This window comes from Echinops telfairi, unplaced genomic scaffold (assembly GCF_000313985.2).
Source record: "Echinops telfairi isolate 266 unplaced genomic scaffold, ASM31398v2 ScPeMD7_5868;HRSCAF=6743_0, whole genome shotgun sequence".
NCBI classification, from domain to species: domain Eukaryota; kingdom Metazoa; phylum Chordata; class Mammalia; order Afrosoricida; family Tenrecidae; genus Echinops; species Echinops telfairi.
In genome coordinates this window covers 1,178,388-1,192,227 of record NW_022109767.1, presented here as the reverse complement: position 1 = coordinate 1,192,227, position 13,840 = coordinate 1,178,388, and the positions used below count along the sequence as shown (strand labels likewise).

Below are 13,840 nucleotides of genomic sequence, written 5' to 3'. Positions count from 1 at the left end.
AGGCTTACTGGTCAGCTAGAGGAGGGTGAAACCCCCGTGACTATGTCCCATAATCACCCTTCAGGTCTGGACTGAACTCACCTCTGTGTTAGAATAGTTAAACCATTTGGGCTCACAAGGTTGCCATCTGTTCAAGGACAAAGCTCATTCATAAGGTTAGGAAAGAAAGGAGGGTGTGGTGGTTACATAATCTCCTGTGAACTTGAGCGTATTAAGCGTGAAGGGGTGGACTTTAGTCTGGCAATCAGGTCACAGCTTGATGACCTCATTGGGAGGCCCAATGAAGATAAATGATGACCTTATTGGGAGGCACGATGGAGACACTCAGAGTGCTGGAGGAGACAGCACTGAGATGCTTCCACTGGTATTAGATCCACAAGACTTTCCACCCAAAGGCCTGTGATCATTGCATGTAGTGCATGAGTCTGAAGAGGAATTTATGGGCTAATATCAGACACATGGTCTAATATCAGACTTATGGTCTTGCTTAGGGTTTATGGACTGGGATGTTTTCTCAATATGCAATGATCTTTTATATAAAACTCTTTCTTATATACATATGAGTGTCTATACATTTGTTTCTCTAGTCAACCGGGCCTAATACAGAGGGTAAACAGAAAATACAAAGAGGAACTGCGATAAGTGATATTACATTGTGGGAATTGCAATCAATGACATGAAACAAAATGTGTATGAGTTACTAAATAAAAAATATTGATGCCTCTGCAAATCTTCACCCAATTCACAAGTTTAAAAAAGAAGAAAATGAACATGATGAGCTAACTTTTTAGCTAAGAAAAACAGGTGTGATCGATTTTATTGTTTGTTTGTTTTTAATGTCTAAAGACCTCAATGAGCCCTAATAACTAGAGGTCACTAAGATGCGATTTGTAATATATGCATTATTTTCCTGGAGCAAATTTATTATTATTTTAGATTCAAAGTTATTAACATTCTTTCTAAGTTTTTTTTTTAATTGGGAGTTAATACATATATCATTCCATAGTTCAATGACATCAAGCAGTATTTGTAGCTTGGATTTGAATTTAGTTCTGGTCATGATTTCTTTTCTCGAAGAAAATAAAAGCTATTGAAGTTTTGCATAGTAATGTTTCCCAGCCTCTCTCTCTAGCCCTAGGAAACCCATTTCTTGCACCAAGAAGAAAGCACAGCACCCTAGAGCATTTTCTTGTCCAACCTGTCACGACTGTGGTCCATTAGCATCTTTGATTTGTGGCCCCCATTTGAATAACTGCTACTTTCCTTTCAGAAGCCAGAAGGAAGCAAAAGAAACACAGTAGTATTCTGAAAGAGGTAACCGAAATTATGATTGGCCTAGAAGCTATTCCTCAAGTGGAGAAAGTTTTAAGGTATATCAATAGATATAAATCAACGCCCACTTCTATAGGATCGCTTCTGACTCATAATGACCCTATATGTGGGTTCCTTGGCTTTGCACATATTTTCAGGAGCAGACAGCTTCTTCTTTCTTCCTCAGAGTAGTTGGTAGGTTTGCTCTATGAAAACACAAGGAATCTGGTGGTGTAGTGGGTTATAGTGTTGGGCTGATAACTGAGGGTTAGCTATGTAACCGCCAGTGGCTCCACGGGAGATGGATAAGGCTTTCTATTTTGGTCCAAAGGTATAGTCTTAGAAACCCACCTGGGCAGTTCTACCTGCCCGACAAGGTTGCGATGATTTGGCATTGACTCAATGGCAGTGAATTTGGTTGTTTTTGTTTTCATTTGGAGGGGGAGGAAAGAAAGGAGCAATTTCTCTTGTCATATAAGCAGAAGCAAAATATTCATGGTTAGCAAGGTAAAGAAATAGGAAGCCTCAAAAACTTTTGAAAGGAGTTTTATTTATTTCTTTTTAAAAATAGTTTTATTGGCATATGATTCACATATCATACAATTTAATAGTTCAATCATATCAAGAAGAGTTGTACAATCATCACCACAATTAATTTCAGAACATCTTCTTGCTTGTACTCATTGTTGTTAGATTCCCATTTCCCCTTAACTTCCCCTGCCATGCCCCGAAGAAACCATTAATCCAGTTACTATCTCCATAGATTTACCTGTCCTGGATTTCATATACAGAAATATATACAAAACAAAAACCCTAACAACAGTAGCAAAGTCAAACAAGGGAAAACCTCAACCACAAAGAAAGCAGAACATATTTAAAACTAGAACTAGAAATTAAAATGGGTCAGGAGATAAAATGATAAGGTGCTAAATTGTGTCCTAACTGCTTCTTCAATAATCCAATTTCCAATGCATTATAAATTATAGCAAGGCCATTCACATCCCTGGTGTAAGATCAGAGGGGATTATTCACTGGAGGCTTAATTTACGTGTATTTCCATTTCACTTTTTAATATGTATAGATATATAAATCACTTTATTGGGGGCTATTACAGCTCTTATAACACTCCACACATCAATTGTACTAAGCACATTTACACATATGTTGCCATCATCATTTTCAAAATATTTTCTTTCGACTTGAGCCCTTGATATCAGTTCTTTATACCTCCCTCCCATGCTCCCACCCTCATGAACCCTTGGTAAATGATAAATTATTATTATTTTCATATCTTACACTGTTCACTGTCTCACTTCACCCACATTTCAGTGGTGGGTGCGGTGGGGTGGTTATACATCGATCATTGAGATCGTTTCCCATTTGTGTTAGTTCAGCTAGACTAGAGAAACAAATACACATAAACACTCTTATATGTATAAGAAAGAACTTTATAAAACAGCAATTGTATATTGAGAAAACATCCCAGTCCAGTCTAGATCAAGTCCATAAGTCCAATATTCACCCATATGTCTGATACCAGTCTATAAGTTCTTCTTCAGACTCACACAACACATAAAATGATACAGAGTGCTGGAAGATCACAGGCCAATGGATAGAAAGTCTTGTGGATCCAGTGGTGGTGGAAGCACCTCAGTGCTAGTGTGGATCTCCATGTGGCTCCTCCACCTCCAGGATTCTGGCTCCATCAGATTGACTCCATGTGTCTTGTCAGCAGGATGACAAAGAAGATAGGGTATCTGGCCTCCAGTGAGCTATTTACCTCCTTGGTGCCTCCAAATGAGGTCATCAAGCTGCAACCTGATTAACAGGTTAGACTCCACCCCTTCGCAAGTTGACAGGAGATTATGTAACTGCCACACTGTTTCTCCCCTTTCTCCCCCTACCCTCCATGAGATTGCTACTCCCATTACTGTTCCTGAGGGGTTTATCTGTCCTGGATTCCCTATGATGAGAGCTCTTCTCTGTACCAGTGTGCCTGCTCCAGTCTAGCCAAGTTTGTAAGGTAGAACTGGGATTATGATAGTGGGGGGAGGAGGGAGCATTATAGAACTAGAGGAATGTTGGGTGTTTCATCAGTACTATGATGCACCCTGGCTGACTCATTCCTTCCTTGTGACCATTCTGTGAGGAGATGTCCAATTGTCTACAGATGGCCCCCATCATTTACATCGATATAATTGTTTGTTTGGGGCTTTCTGATGCCTGATACCTGATACCTGATCCCATCGACACCCCATGCTCACACAGGCTGGTGTGCTTCTTCCATATGGGCTTTATTGCTTCCCTGCTAGATGGCTGCTTGTTTAACTTCAAGCCTTTAAGACCCCAGATGCTGTATCTTTAAATAGCCAGGCACCATCAGCTTTTTTGACCACATTTGTTTATGCACCCATTTTTTTCTTCAGCGATCACATCAGGAGGTTGAGCATCACAGAATGCCAGGCTATTAGAACAAAAGGTTCTTGTACTGAGGGAGTGCTTGAGTAGAGGCCAATGTCCATCTTCTACCTTAATACTTAAAATTTAAATATATGTCCATAGACCTATATCCCTATCATTATATATTAATATATTTACATATGTACATGCCTATATTTATACCTCTATAAATGTCTTTTGCCTCCTAGTTCTTTCCTCCATTTCCAGAAGGAGTTTTAAATGGTACCCTTTTTGAAAGCATTTTAGCAATCTGGATTCAAGGCATATCTTTTAACATCACAATTCTAGTTCTAGAATTTGATCATTTATAAATACACAGAGATCTTGTCGGGTGTGATGTTGCATTGTTCTTAAATCACATATGACTCTGCAGTGCTCTCCAATCACATCATTGCTACATATGCTTTCTGTGACCCAAAATGTATAAGACACTCTTTATTTAGAAATAGAAAGATAGATGTCTGTTAGGTTTGTAGTAAACATCCCCTCTGAAATAGCCATTCATTTGTATGTGGTAATAAAATAACATGTAAGGACCATGCAATTAGGTTCCTGTAAAGTTGCCAAGAGACAAACAAACAAGCAAAAAAAGTCCCTCACTGTCATTGCATTGACTCTGACTCATAGTAGCCTGCTGGACAGAGAAGAATTGCCCCTGTGGGTTTCCTGTAATTCTTTACAGGAACAGGAAGCTGTGCCTTTCTCCTAGGGGGGAGGGGGGGCGGCTGGTGATTTGGAACTACTGGCCTTGTGGTTAGCAGCCCAACACATAGCCCACTTTGCCACCAGGGTTACTAGAGACATAAGTAAATCATAAACAACCTCCCTAATCCCTAATCTTGACAACTGATGCACACCACATTGAAGAAAGAATGTTAACATATTAATCTTAGTTAATGAAGCCTGCTGACAGAAAGGTTGGTGCTTTAACAGCACTATGAGCTCCAAAGGAGAGGAAACTTGGCAAACAGCTCCTATAGAAATTATAGCCTAGGAAATCCTCTGGGGAAGTTCTACTCTGTCACATAGAGAATCGGAATCAAGTTAACAGCACACAAACAAATCAATAGTCATGATTAAGCATGACATCGCCTGGTCCTTAGCATTTGTATGTTAATCCAGGTAGACTAGAGCAACAAATTCAAAGACACTCAAATGTGCATAAGAAAAAGTTTTATATACAAGAGCAATTGCATATTGAGAAGACATCCCAGCCTAGTCCAGGTCAAGTCCATAAGTCCGAAATTAGCCCCTATGTCTGATGCTAGCATATAATTTTCCCTTCAGACTCACGAAATACATGCAATGATGCTAAATGCAGGAAGATTACTGGCCATTGGGTGGGAAGTCTTGTGGATCCAGTGGAGATGGAAGCATCTCAGCGCTGGCGTGGGTCTCCATGTGGCTCCTCCACCTCCAGGGCTCTGACCCATCAGCTTGGCTCCATGTGTCTTGTCAGTAGGAAGATGAAGCAGAGTTTGGGTCTGGCCTCCAGTGAGCTATTTATCTCCATAGCCCTTCCAAATGAGGTCATCAATCTGCAATTTGATTGACAGGCTATACTCCACCCTTACACTCTAAATAGTCTCAAGTTGATACCAGATTATGTAACTACCGCAATGTGAAACCAAAATGAGAACATTTCACCTAAACCCTGAATCTCTGCTCACTCATTGAGGGAAGGCAAAGTCAGCTTTCTCCAAAGACAACTGAAACAAAGCCTGAGGTGGACCTCAGGCCCCTAGCTAAGGGGGTTCTTCTCCAAGTTCAAGAGGGTGTCAAGATTTCCTTTTAACACCACTCATTAGAGGTAAAACCCTAAAGTCTAAGGATTTGGATTCCAGTCATTAAACTAGCGGACGACTTATACTTGTGCTCCAAGTCTAAATGAGTATCTTGAGGTCTTACTTGCATCCCTTACCTTGACTACCTTGCAATAAACTAAGTGAGTTTTTGCATTGCAAAAGAAAGACTTTTTGTACTCATGCAAATTAACATGATTCTGAGCCCCCCCCACCCCATATTGAAAAGTATCTTAATGAAGGACCAAGCCAAGGCCACCATGTATCATCTTTTGCACCTGGGCCCTACTGTGTCATGCTGTTGCCACTGAGGGCATTTCAATATACTGACAGCCAAAGACAGGCCCAAGTGGCATCATGGGAAATGCAGTCTCGCCACCTCCTCGTCCATGTGCACGTCCAATCAGGCTGGTGCCCTTTCCACCAATCTGACCTTCCTCTAGGGGACCACCTCCTATTCCAACCGTCTTCTTTACTGTCCATCACTGGTCCCGAAAACTGTACTGGCCACCGGTGTCAGAGACTGAGAGGTGCTGTGTATGCTGTTCCTGACAACCTGGCGCGTCTGGCCTGACAGGCTATTCATGGAAAATCCCACTGAGGATCAATTTCTCGCAGAGGTGGTTAGGTTTCAATGCAGGGACGTCCAACAAGCAGCATCCCTCCTACATATTTGGGAGATCACGGATGCCATCTGAGCTCCTCCAGTCCCAAATCTTGAGGATACTTGCAAATCATTTGCCCTCAGCTCACCTGCCATCCTCTGCTAAGCCTAGTGACTGTGCCATTGACTTACCTCTGCATTTCCGTTCTAACAGCTGCATTTGCATCTGGCTAAGTATTGCACCATTACGTTGGCTCTTGAGCATGCATGCCTCCAGATGTTGCCTTGGATGAGGGCCATTACTAAGCTGTGTCAACGTCCTAGATCCTAACTGTTTGTTCGGAGTGAGGGAGGAAGGCTAGGGTTCTTCAGCGCACTTCGCTGTCACAGATCTGCTTAGTGGGAGGCAGTGGATATTCAGGTAAGAGATAGAGAGATGCTCGCCGGTCCTCTGTTATTTGGACTGTTCCTTGACTACTCCCCTACAGTTCTTCTGCTCTGTCCCACCAACTGTTCATCTTGCCTCCTGATTTACGATGACTCATGAGCAGTAGACAAAACTTCTGCAGGGCCTGTCCTGCACCGTCTCATCCCCATGATCAGTTTTGGGTTGTTGTGATCCATTGAGTCTTTCCTGGCTGATATTTGGCTGGTTTTTTACTGATTTGGGGGGTGTTTTATCAACTGCTTGGACTTTCTTTCTAATGTAACTTCGTCCAGAAGCTTTGCGGAAACCTGTGCAGCAGACTGCGGCATGAAGGTGGTGGGTATGCACGAGAAGCACTGGCCAGGAAATGCAGACCTCCTGCGTGGCAGGTGAGCATTTTATCACAGAACCCCACAGAAGTGATTTTTTATTCATTTCCATCAGGTTGATCCCTGTCCACAGCAAGCCTAGAGTAGACCTGCCCCAGAGGGCCTCCAGTCTGGAACCTTCCAGAGCAGGCTACCATGCCTCTCCCCTGTGTGGCTGCTGGGTGGGATGAGGCTGAACATCTGACTTCTTGGTTGGTAGACTTTATTCCATTCACATCCATGTGGTGAACCCCCGTGCCATCAGGTCCCTGACGTAGGTTAACTGTGGAGCCAGGCATGATGCATTCACCACAGATGGAAATATTAAGGACCCTTTCCATCTCGACCACACAGTTAACGACCACAAACTGGTGTCTGTTCAATTACTTGTTGACTCCCCCTCCTCCCAAAGCATGTGTTTTCAAACATCTCACATTCGTTTCTGATTCTTGGAAATGTCTTCCACGGTTGACATTTCCTCGACTTGCTACTCTCAATGTTTATGGATAATTAGGGACAAACGTTCTGCCCCCCAACTCTCTTCTGCCTGCCGTGTTAAGTAGTTAGCAACTGTGGTCTTGTCTCTTGCGTTTCGCTTTAGTCAATTTAAGAGAGTCTGCGCTTGGGGGAACATATAAAACTCATTAGTTCTTACCTGGTACCAAAACCCACAAGAAACTCACTACCATCAAGCCGATTGTGACCAGAGTGACACAGTAGGACTGAGTAGGATTGGCCCTGTGGATGTCTGAGACTATAGTTTGTTACAAAAGTAGAAAGACCCTCTTTCTTTTAAGGAGTCCCACGTGGTTTCAGACTGCTGGCCTATGGTTAGCAGCCCAACACATAACCAGGACACTACCCAGGCTCCCGCACACAGCATAGCGGACCCTTAAAGATCCGAGGTATCAACATTTTATTGTCCAGGTGAGATAGCAGTTGCTCAGAGAAGGTGAGGGACTTACCTACGCAGTGTCTGAGGAACAGCCTCACGTTAGAACCCTGTGCTTCTTTCCGCTTTCTCCCTTCAGCTCCTTGCCAGCAGAAAGCTTGTATGTACCTCCTTGTTGTTTGGGCATTGCTAATTATTAATAAGGTCTGCCACAATAGACTTTGGAGAGGGCTGCCTGCCAAATTGCCTTCAGAGTTTTCAAAAATGCCTGTCTTGCAAACTTGAGACTCTCTAGAGGCCTTTCTTGCTTCTCTGTTGGTGTGAACTTGCCCCCCACCCCACACCCCCTACCTCACTCAAGCCTCAGATGCCTCTTTGGTTCTTACAACTGCCTGAGGTCCATCTGCTTTGGGGTGGCTTCATTGTCTTTTGTCAAACAGCCCTGGGGGTCGGGGTTATTATGAGTCCAACTGCTAACCACAAGCTCAGCAGTTCCATCCTACCAAGTGCTCCTCGGGAGACAAATGAAGCTTTCGGCTCTAAAAGATGCAGTGGTCTCCTCCAGCAAAGATGGATAGTCTTGGAAACCTGCACAGCAGTTCTACTCTGTCCTGTAGGGTTGCTGTGAATAAGAATCTACTCGGTGGTGTTGAGTTTCATCATTAGTATCATTATTTGATAACATCTTTAGCTGAGAAGACTTGGTGGCACATGGTCCAAATCTAAATGGTCCAAATCACCACGGTCCAAGTCCAAATCCAAATCCAGTAGTTGTTCTGTGGGAGAAAGATGAGGCTGTCTGCTTCTGTAAGGATTTCGTTTTAGAAACCCGAGTGAGCTGTTCTACTCTGCCCTCTGGAATCCATAGGAGTCCAACTCGGTGTTTCCAAAAGTGGGTTCTACCACCCCATGGAGGCAAGTGGGGCAAGAGAAATATTCAGGGGGTGCTGCAAAGGCGGATAGCTACACTGTCTCCTGGACCCTAGAGTGCACAAGTGTGTCGTTGTCAAGGGAGTGTTTAGTACTTTCTTTTTTTTCTGAAAAGGGGGCAGTAGGCCAAATTAGTTTGGTCTAATTGAACTCATCAGCTGGGGGTTTAATGTCTGTCCTTATGTTTCTTGAAGTTTCAAAAGGAAGAGGGGTAATATGATAATTGATTACAAGATTACAGTATCTCATTGCATTTTTTCACCATGAACTGTATGTAATATTACAGACAGAGGAGCTCTGTTGCTTTGCCCGGGTCCCTTTCTTCACCACGAGTGGGAAAAACCACGTAAGTCAGGTGTTGCTTCTATATACATACATACATACAGTGAACCCTCGTTTATCGCGGTTAATCGGTTCTAGACCCTACCGTGATAAATGAAATTCCGCGAAGTAGGATTCCTTATTTGTAAATCAAATATTTTCGTAGTTAGAGCATAGAGAACATGAAAAAACACCCTTTGGTCACCATTACACTCGTATTACCCAATTTATTAAACGAAAAAGGGAAAATACAGTAAAACATTTTGGACGTTACAATGATCATTTATTATATTATTTATGGCATCAAGCGTGTACAGTATGAGCCAATCAGTGGCAGTCATGACAGAGCATGCGCTGTTCCGCAAAAACCGCGATAGAGTGAAGCCGTGGAAGTCGAAGCGCGAAGTGGCGAGGGTTCACTGTACATATTATGAAAAAGAGGAAGAGCCTTTTCTTAACTATGAAAAAAAGAGAGATGGATTACACCGTGACTGCAACAATGGGCTCAAACAGAGCAGTTGTGAGGATGATGAGGAGGATCAGGCGACGTTCCCTTCTATTGTGCACGGGTCGTTATGAGCTGGATGGCACCTAACAACAGCAGCACACCTATTATGTTCCAGGAGCCTGGGTGGCTCAAGCAGTTGCAGTCACTTGCCAATCGAACCAATCTAAGGTTGGCAGCTCAAACACAGTTAGCATTTTTGCAGAAGATAGGCCTGGCATCTGCTGCCATGGAGACTACAGCCCAAGAAATCCCAGGGAAGGGTTCTCCTCTGTCATACAGGGGGCTGAATGGGCCAGGAGCCACCTTGAGGGCAGCTGTACATAATGATGCTTCGTATTATCTCTAAACTTGCAGGAATACCTATCGTGGTGTCTGGGCCTTTCTATAACTCATGCTGGAAAATAGGCGACACACAATTTGTTCCAATTGAGAGCAGACTTACAAATTCTCTTGGCAACACTTATGTTCATCTATACCCTCAGAGAGCTAGAAAACATTACTCATTGCTTCCTTAGCTTGTGTGGAGTTCCCTTGATCCTTGAGGCAATGCCTTCAGTTTTGAGTTGATAGTTCATTTCCAGCTGCTTGTGTGCTCAGAGCTTGTGAATAATAGAATCAGTCCCCAGACATGGAAACTTGTTCTTGATTATTTATTCCCACGAGCTGCCCTGGTGTTAGCTGTATAGTGAGAAAGGAATTCGCTTGCATACCTGTTTGAACTCTATATCTATTTGAAGTCCATCCCCGTTTCCATTGCATCTATTCCAACTCATGACAACTGCGAGTTACCTAACAGAATTGCTCCAAAAGCGTTTTCTTGCCTGTAATCTTTGTACTGTATGGGGCAAAGTGACTTTAAAGAAGTCACTTTGAGGACCAAGGTGCGCCTGACCAGACCTATGGTATTTTCAATCACCTCGTATACACGTGAAAGCTGGACTGTGAATTAGAAAGGCCAGAGGAGAATTGGTGGATTTGAATCATAGCGAAGAATACTGAAATTACCATGAACTGCCAGAAGAATGACTACATTTGTCTTGGAAGAAGTACAGTCAGATGCTCCTTAGAAGCAAGGATAATGGGACATTGTCTCAGTGACTTTAGACATATCAGGAAAGACCAGTCTCTGGAGAGGGACACCATGCTTTGTAGAGAGTCAACAACAATGGACTCCAACATATCAATCGTGAGAATGGTACAGGACCGAGCAATGGCTTATTCTGTTGAACACGGGATGCAGAGGGTAGCTATGAGTCAGAACGGATTGGAGAACACCAAACAAAGAAGTAGACCACATGCCTTTCTTCTGAAGTGCCCTGGGAAGGTTCAAACTGCCCACCTTTGGATTCATAGTCAAGCACAAACCATTTGCATCACCCAAGGACCTTTTAAACTGGGCACTAAAAACAGTAAACTGCTTGCCAGGAGCCCGGCAGGGCCTGTCACTGAGATCACGTTTTCACAAAAGGAAGAAGACCCCATGTCTTGATGAGTCAGAGGCACGACTGGCTGAATATTTGTTATGTGACACCTTCACAGTTCTCTCAGGTAAGTATACGTCATTCTTTCTGGTAAACTTTCTTATACTTGTTATCAAAAGGGAAACAATAACAGGTTTGCCCCATCTGCCTGGCAGTAGTGGAAGCAAGACATTGACATTTGAACAGTCATTATAAAATATTTTTCCATGAGTCATCTTTAAAGGACTCTGGACCCAAGTGGTAAATAATCAACCACTTCAAAGCTCAAATATCACACAAACGATTTTTGACTGTGACTTATCCAAGTTCAAAAATGCAACTTGAGTTCGCAGTTTCATTTTAAATGTGCATGGATGGTTTTTTTCTTCCTAACCGGCTTGAGGATTTTGTAGAAACAAACTCAGATGGCCTCCATGTGGGGAATCTAAGTTTGCTTCATCTCTGTGATCAATTTTTAAACAATTAAATATAAATGGAAACATTCTCAATTTAGATGGCAATACTCACCTTTGACATTTCCTCCCTGTGTTCCATTTCAGTGTGCCTTTGGAAGAAGCTTGGCTTTTGAGTTGCTTTGTTTCAATCATGAGAATCCCTAGTGAGGGTTGAGCGTGCCTTTCTGGTTTGATTGAACGGTTGTTCTGGGTTGATTTCATTAACTATGAACATCTGTGGTTAAAAATCAACCACAGAACAACTCGGCAGGATGTTGATTCTGGTTCTGGGTAACATTTCAGATCCTGTGTTATTGTGAGCACCGGAAGCCTGCCGCCATCTCTAATGGAGACCAGAAAAGCCCTGACAGAGGAAACCCCAGGGGCGTGTTGCACTGCCCCCAACCTCACAGTGTCGATCCACATGTTTCAGCTGATGCAGGATCAGCCTTCAAGTTGCATTCATGCTGAATCCTGAAATCAAAGGATTGAATGAGTGACAAGGATCATTCTCTGCCCCTTGGGTGGTTTTTCATATATTCTCTAGCTGCACACCCATATACCTTGATATGTCTGCCCAGAACTAGAAGTCCTTATCACAGTCTTAGAATGTCTTTTTTCTTCCACGATCAGGTCAAACGTTTCCTGTTTCGCTCCATCATCTCGATGACAAATATGTTCAATCTTGTCTTTAAGCTCCTTTAAAACGTGTACCTTCTAGCAGATAAGCAAAATGGTTCACTTTTTCTCACCTACACTGTGTTAGACAGGGTTCTCTAGAGAGATAAAATCAGATTGCTGATAATTTTATATATATTTTTATAAAGGTAGATATACATAACACAAGAAAGGAACTGTTAAATTATAAACAGATAGAGATGTAACACAAGTAATGAACTGTTAAATTATAAAGCAGTACAAATGGCTCAGTGCAACTCACTCCCGTGAGAGAGTTGTGAGACACTAGCAGTCCTTCAAGTCTTGAGGGCCGTCCGGTAGTCCTCTGTAGAGAGAGAGCTAGGCTATCCCAGCACAGGCAGCAAAACAGCCAGGCAGGTCACCAACTGTCAGCCAGGTCACCAACTGTCAGTCCTCAACTCCAGAGATGTAAATTTCAATCATGTGGTCTTAAAGGGACCTCAACTTACAGTGACACAATCCACAGGCTAGGCGTCCCACAGGTAGTGTAGCTTATAAATTGAGGCACAGAACAAGCAAGGCAGCCGCACACTGGTCCGATGATCAAAGAGCGAGAGACAAGAAAGGCGAGGCTCACCGAGCCATTTATCTCTCCGCCCTTCAATTAATCCCACTTGTGTTGATAGTCCAGGCTGACACAATAAACTAACTATCTTATACACAAACACATTTAATAATGCGCCCAATTTTCATATTGCAGACAAAAAACAAACCCATTGTCATCGAGTTGATAAGATATCTCAGATTGTAAATATTTACGAAGGCGGTTTCCCTCACTCTTCTCCCACAGAGCAGCTGGTGGGTTTAAACTGTTTATCCTGTAGTTAGCAGCTCCATACCGATTCCAGAATACTATCCAGCTTCACCATTAAAATCATATGCAATTGAGGACAGCAGGCATGAAAAAGCAGAACAATTGTGACAAACGTAATCTCCAGAAGGGGACATCTAAGGGGCTTCAAAAAGCTTGTGGGGAAACTGTACTATGTTTTTACTCCCTTATAAAAGAAAGTTAGAAGTGTTTCTGAACTGAGGTGCTATTTGCCTCCAGGTAGGAAGATTAGGATTTGCAACGTGAGAAGACTAGCAGCTGTAGAATAAGACAGGGCTGCATTGTTTTATCCCGCACAAGCTATATAGTTATACCATGCAGGTTTTATATGCATGCACCTTCACTTACTACCTAGTAGGACCTGGAAGAAATAGTTTACTTTACTGAGCATAGTTTACTGGGGGATCATTGAAAGGCCCTGAGATAAAGCCTGACAGAAAATAAAGCCACTTTCCTTACCTTGCAATATGTAAAAGAAAGTCAATAATAGGACTCATCATTTACCACCATTACCATGGCTATTGTAATAATTATTATAACTTCCTAAATGTCGTGTCACGGGTAGCTGTTAACTTGATAGCTCATGGAAGCACCTTGGAAGAAAGGCCTAGAAATCTACTTCTGAAAAATCAAACCTTATCATTTCTATTGAGCACAATTCCACTCTACTCTGCTACACATAAAGTCCCGAAGAGTCAAAAGTGACTCCACAGCACGTGGTTTGTCCTTTTGTTAATTTTGGTTTTTCTATATGCTATAGAATCTTGGACG

At 42.7% G+C, this 13,840-nt stretch overlaps 1 protein-coding gene across 3 annotated transcripts in view; it reads right to left on the bottom strand.

Moving 5' to 3' along the window:
- The window catches only part of SLC17A3 (solute carrier family 17 member 3), a 59,140-nt gene extending 47,432 nt beyond the window's left edge, over nt 1-11,708 (bottom strand). For 2 of the 3 annotated variants that reach the window (XM_045295723.1, XM_045295724.1), the window contains exon 1: nt 11,612-11,708. In XM_045295723.1, coding sequence (XP_045151658.1) covers nt 11,612-11,638 — 27 coding nt within the window. In that variant the 5' untranslated portion in view covers nt 11,639-11,708. Of the gene's footprint in view, nt 1-7,937; nt 8,007-11,611 lie in introns of those variants that run through there. The other variant, XM_004712482.2, reaches the window with a different exon arrangement.
- Nucleotides 11,709-13,840: the final 2,132 nt, after the last annotated feature.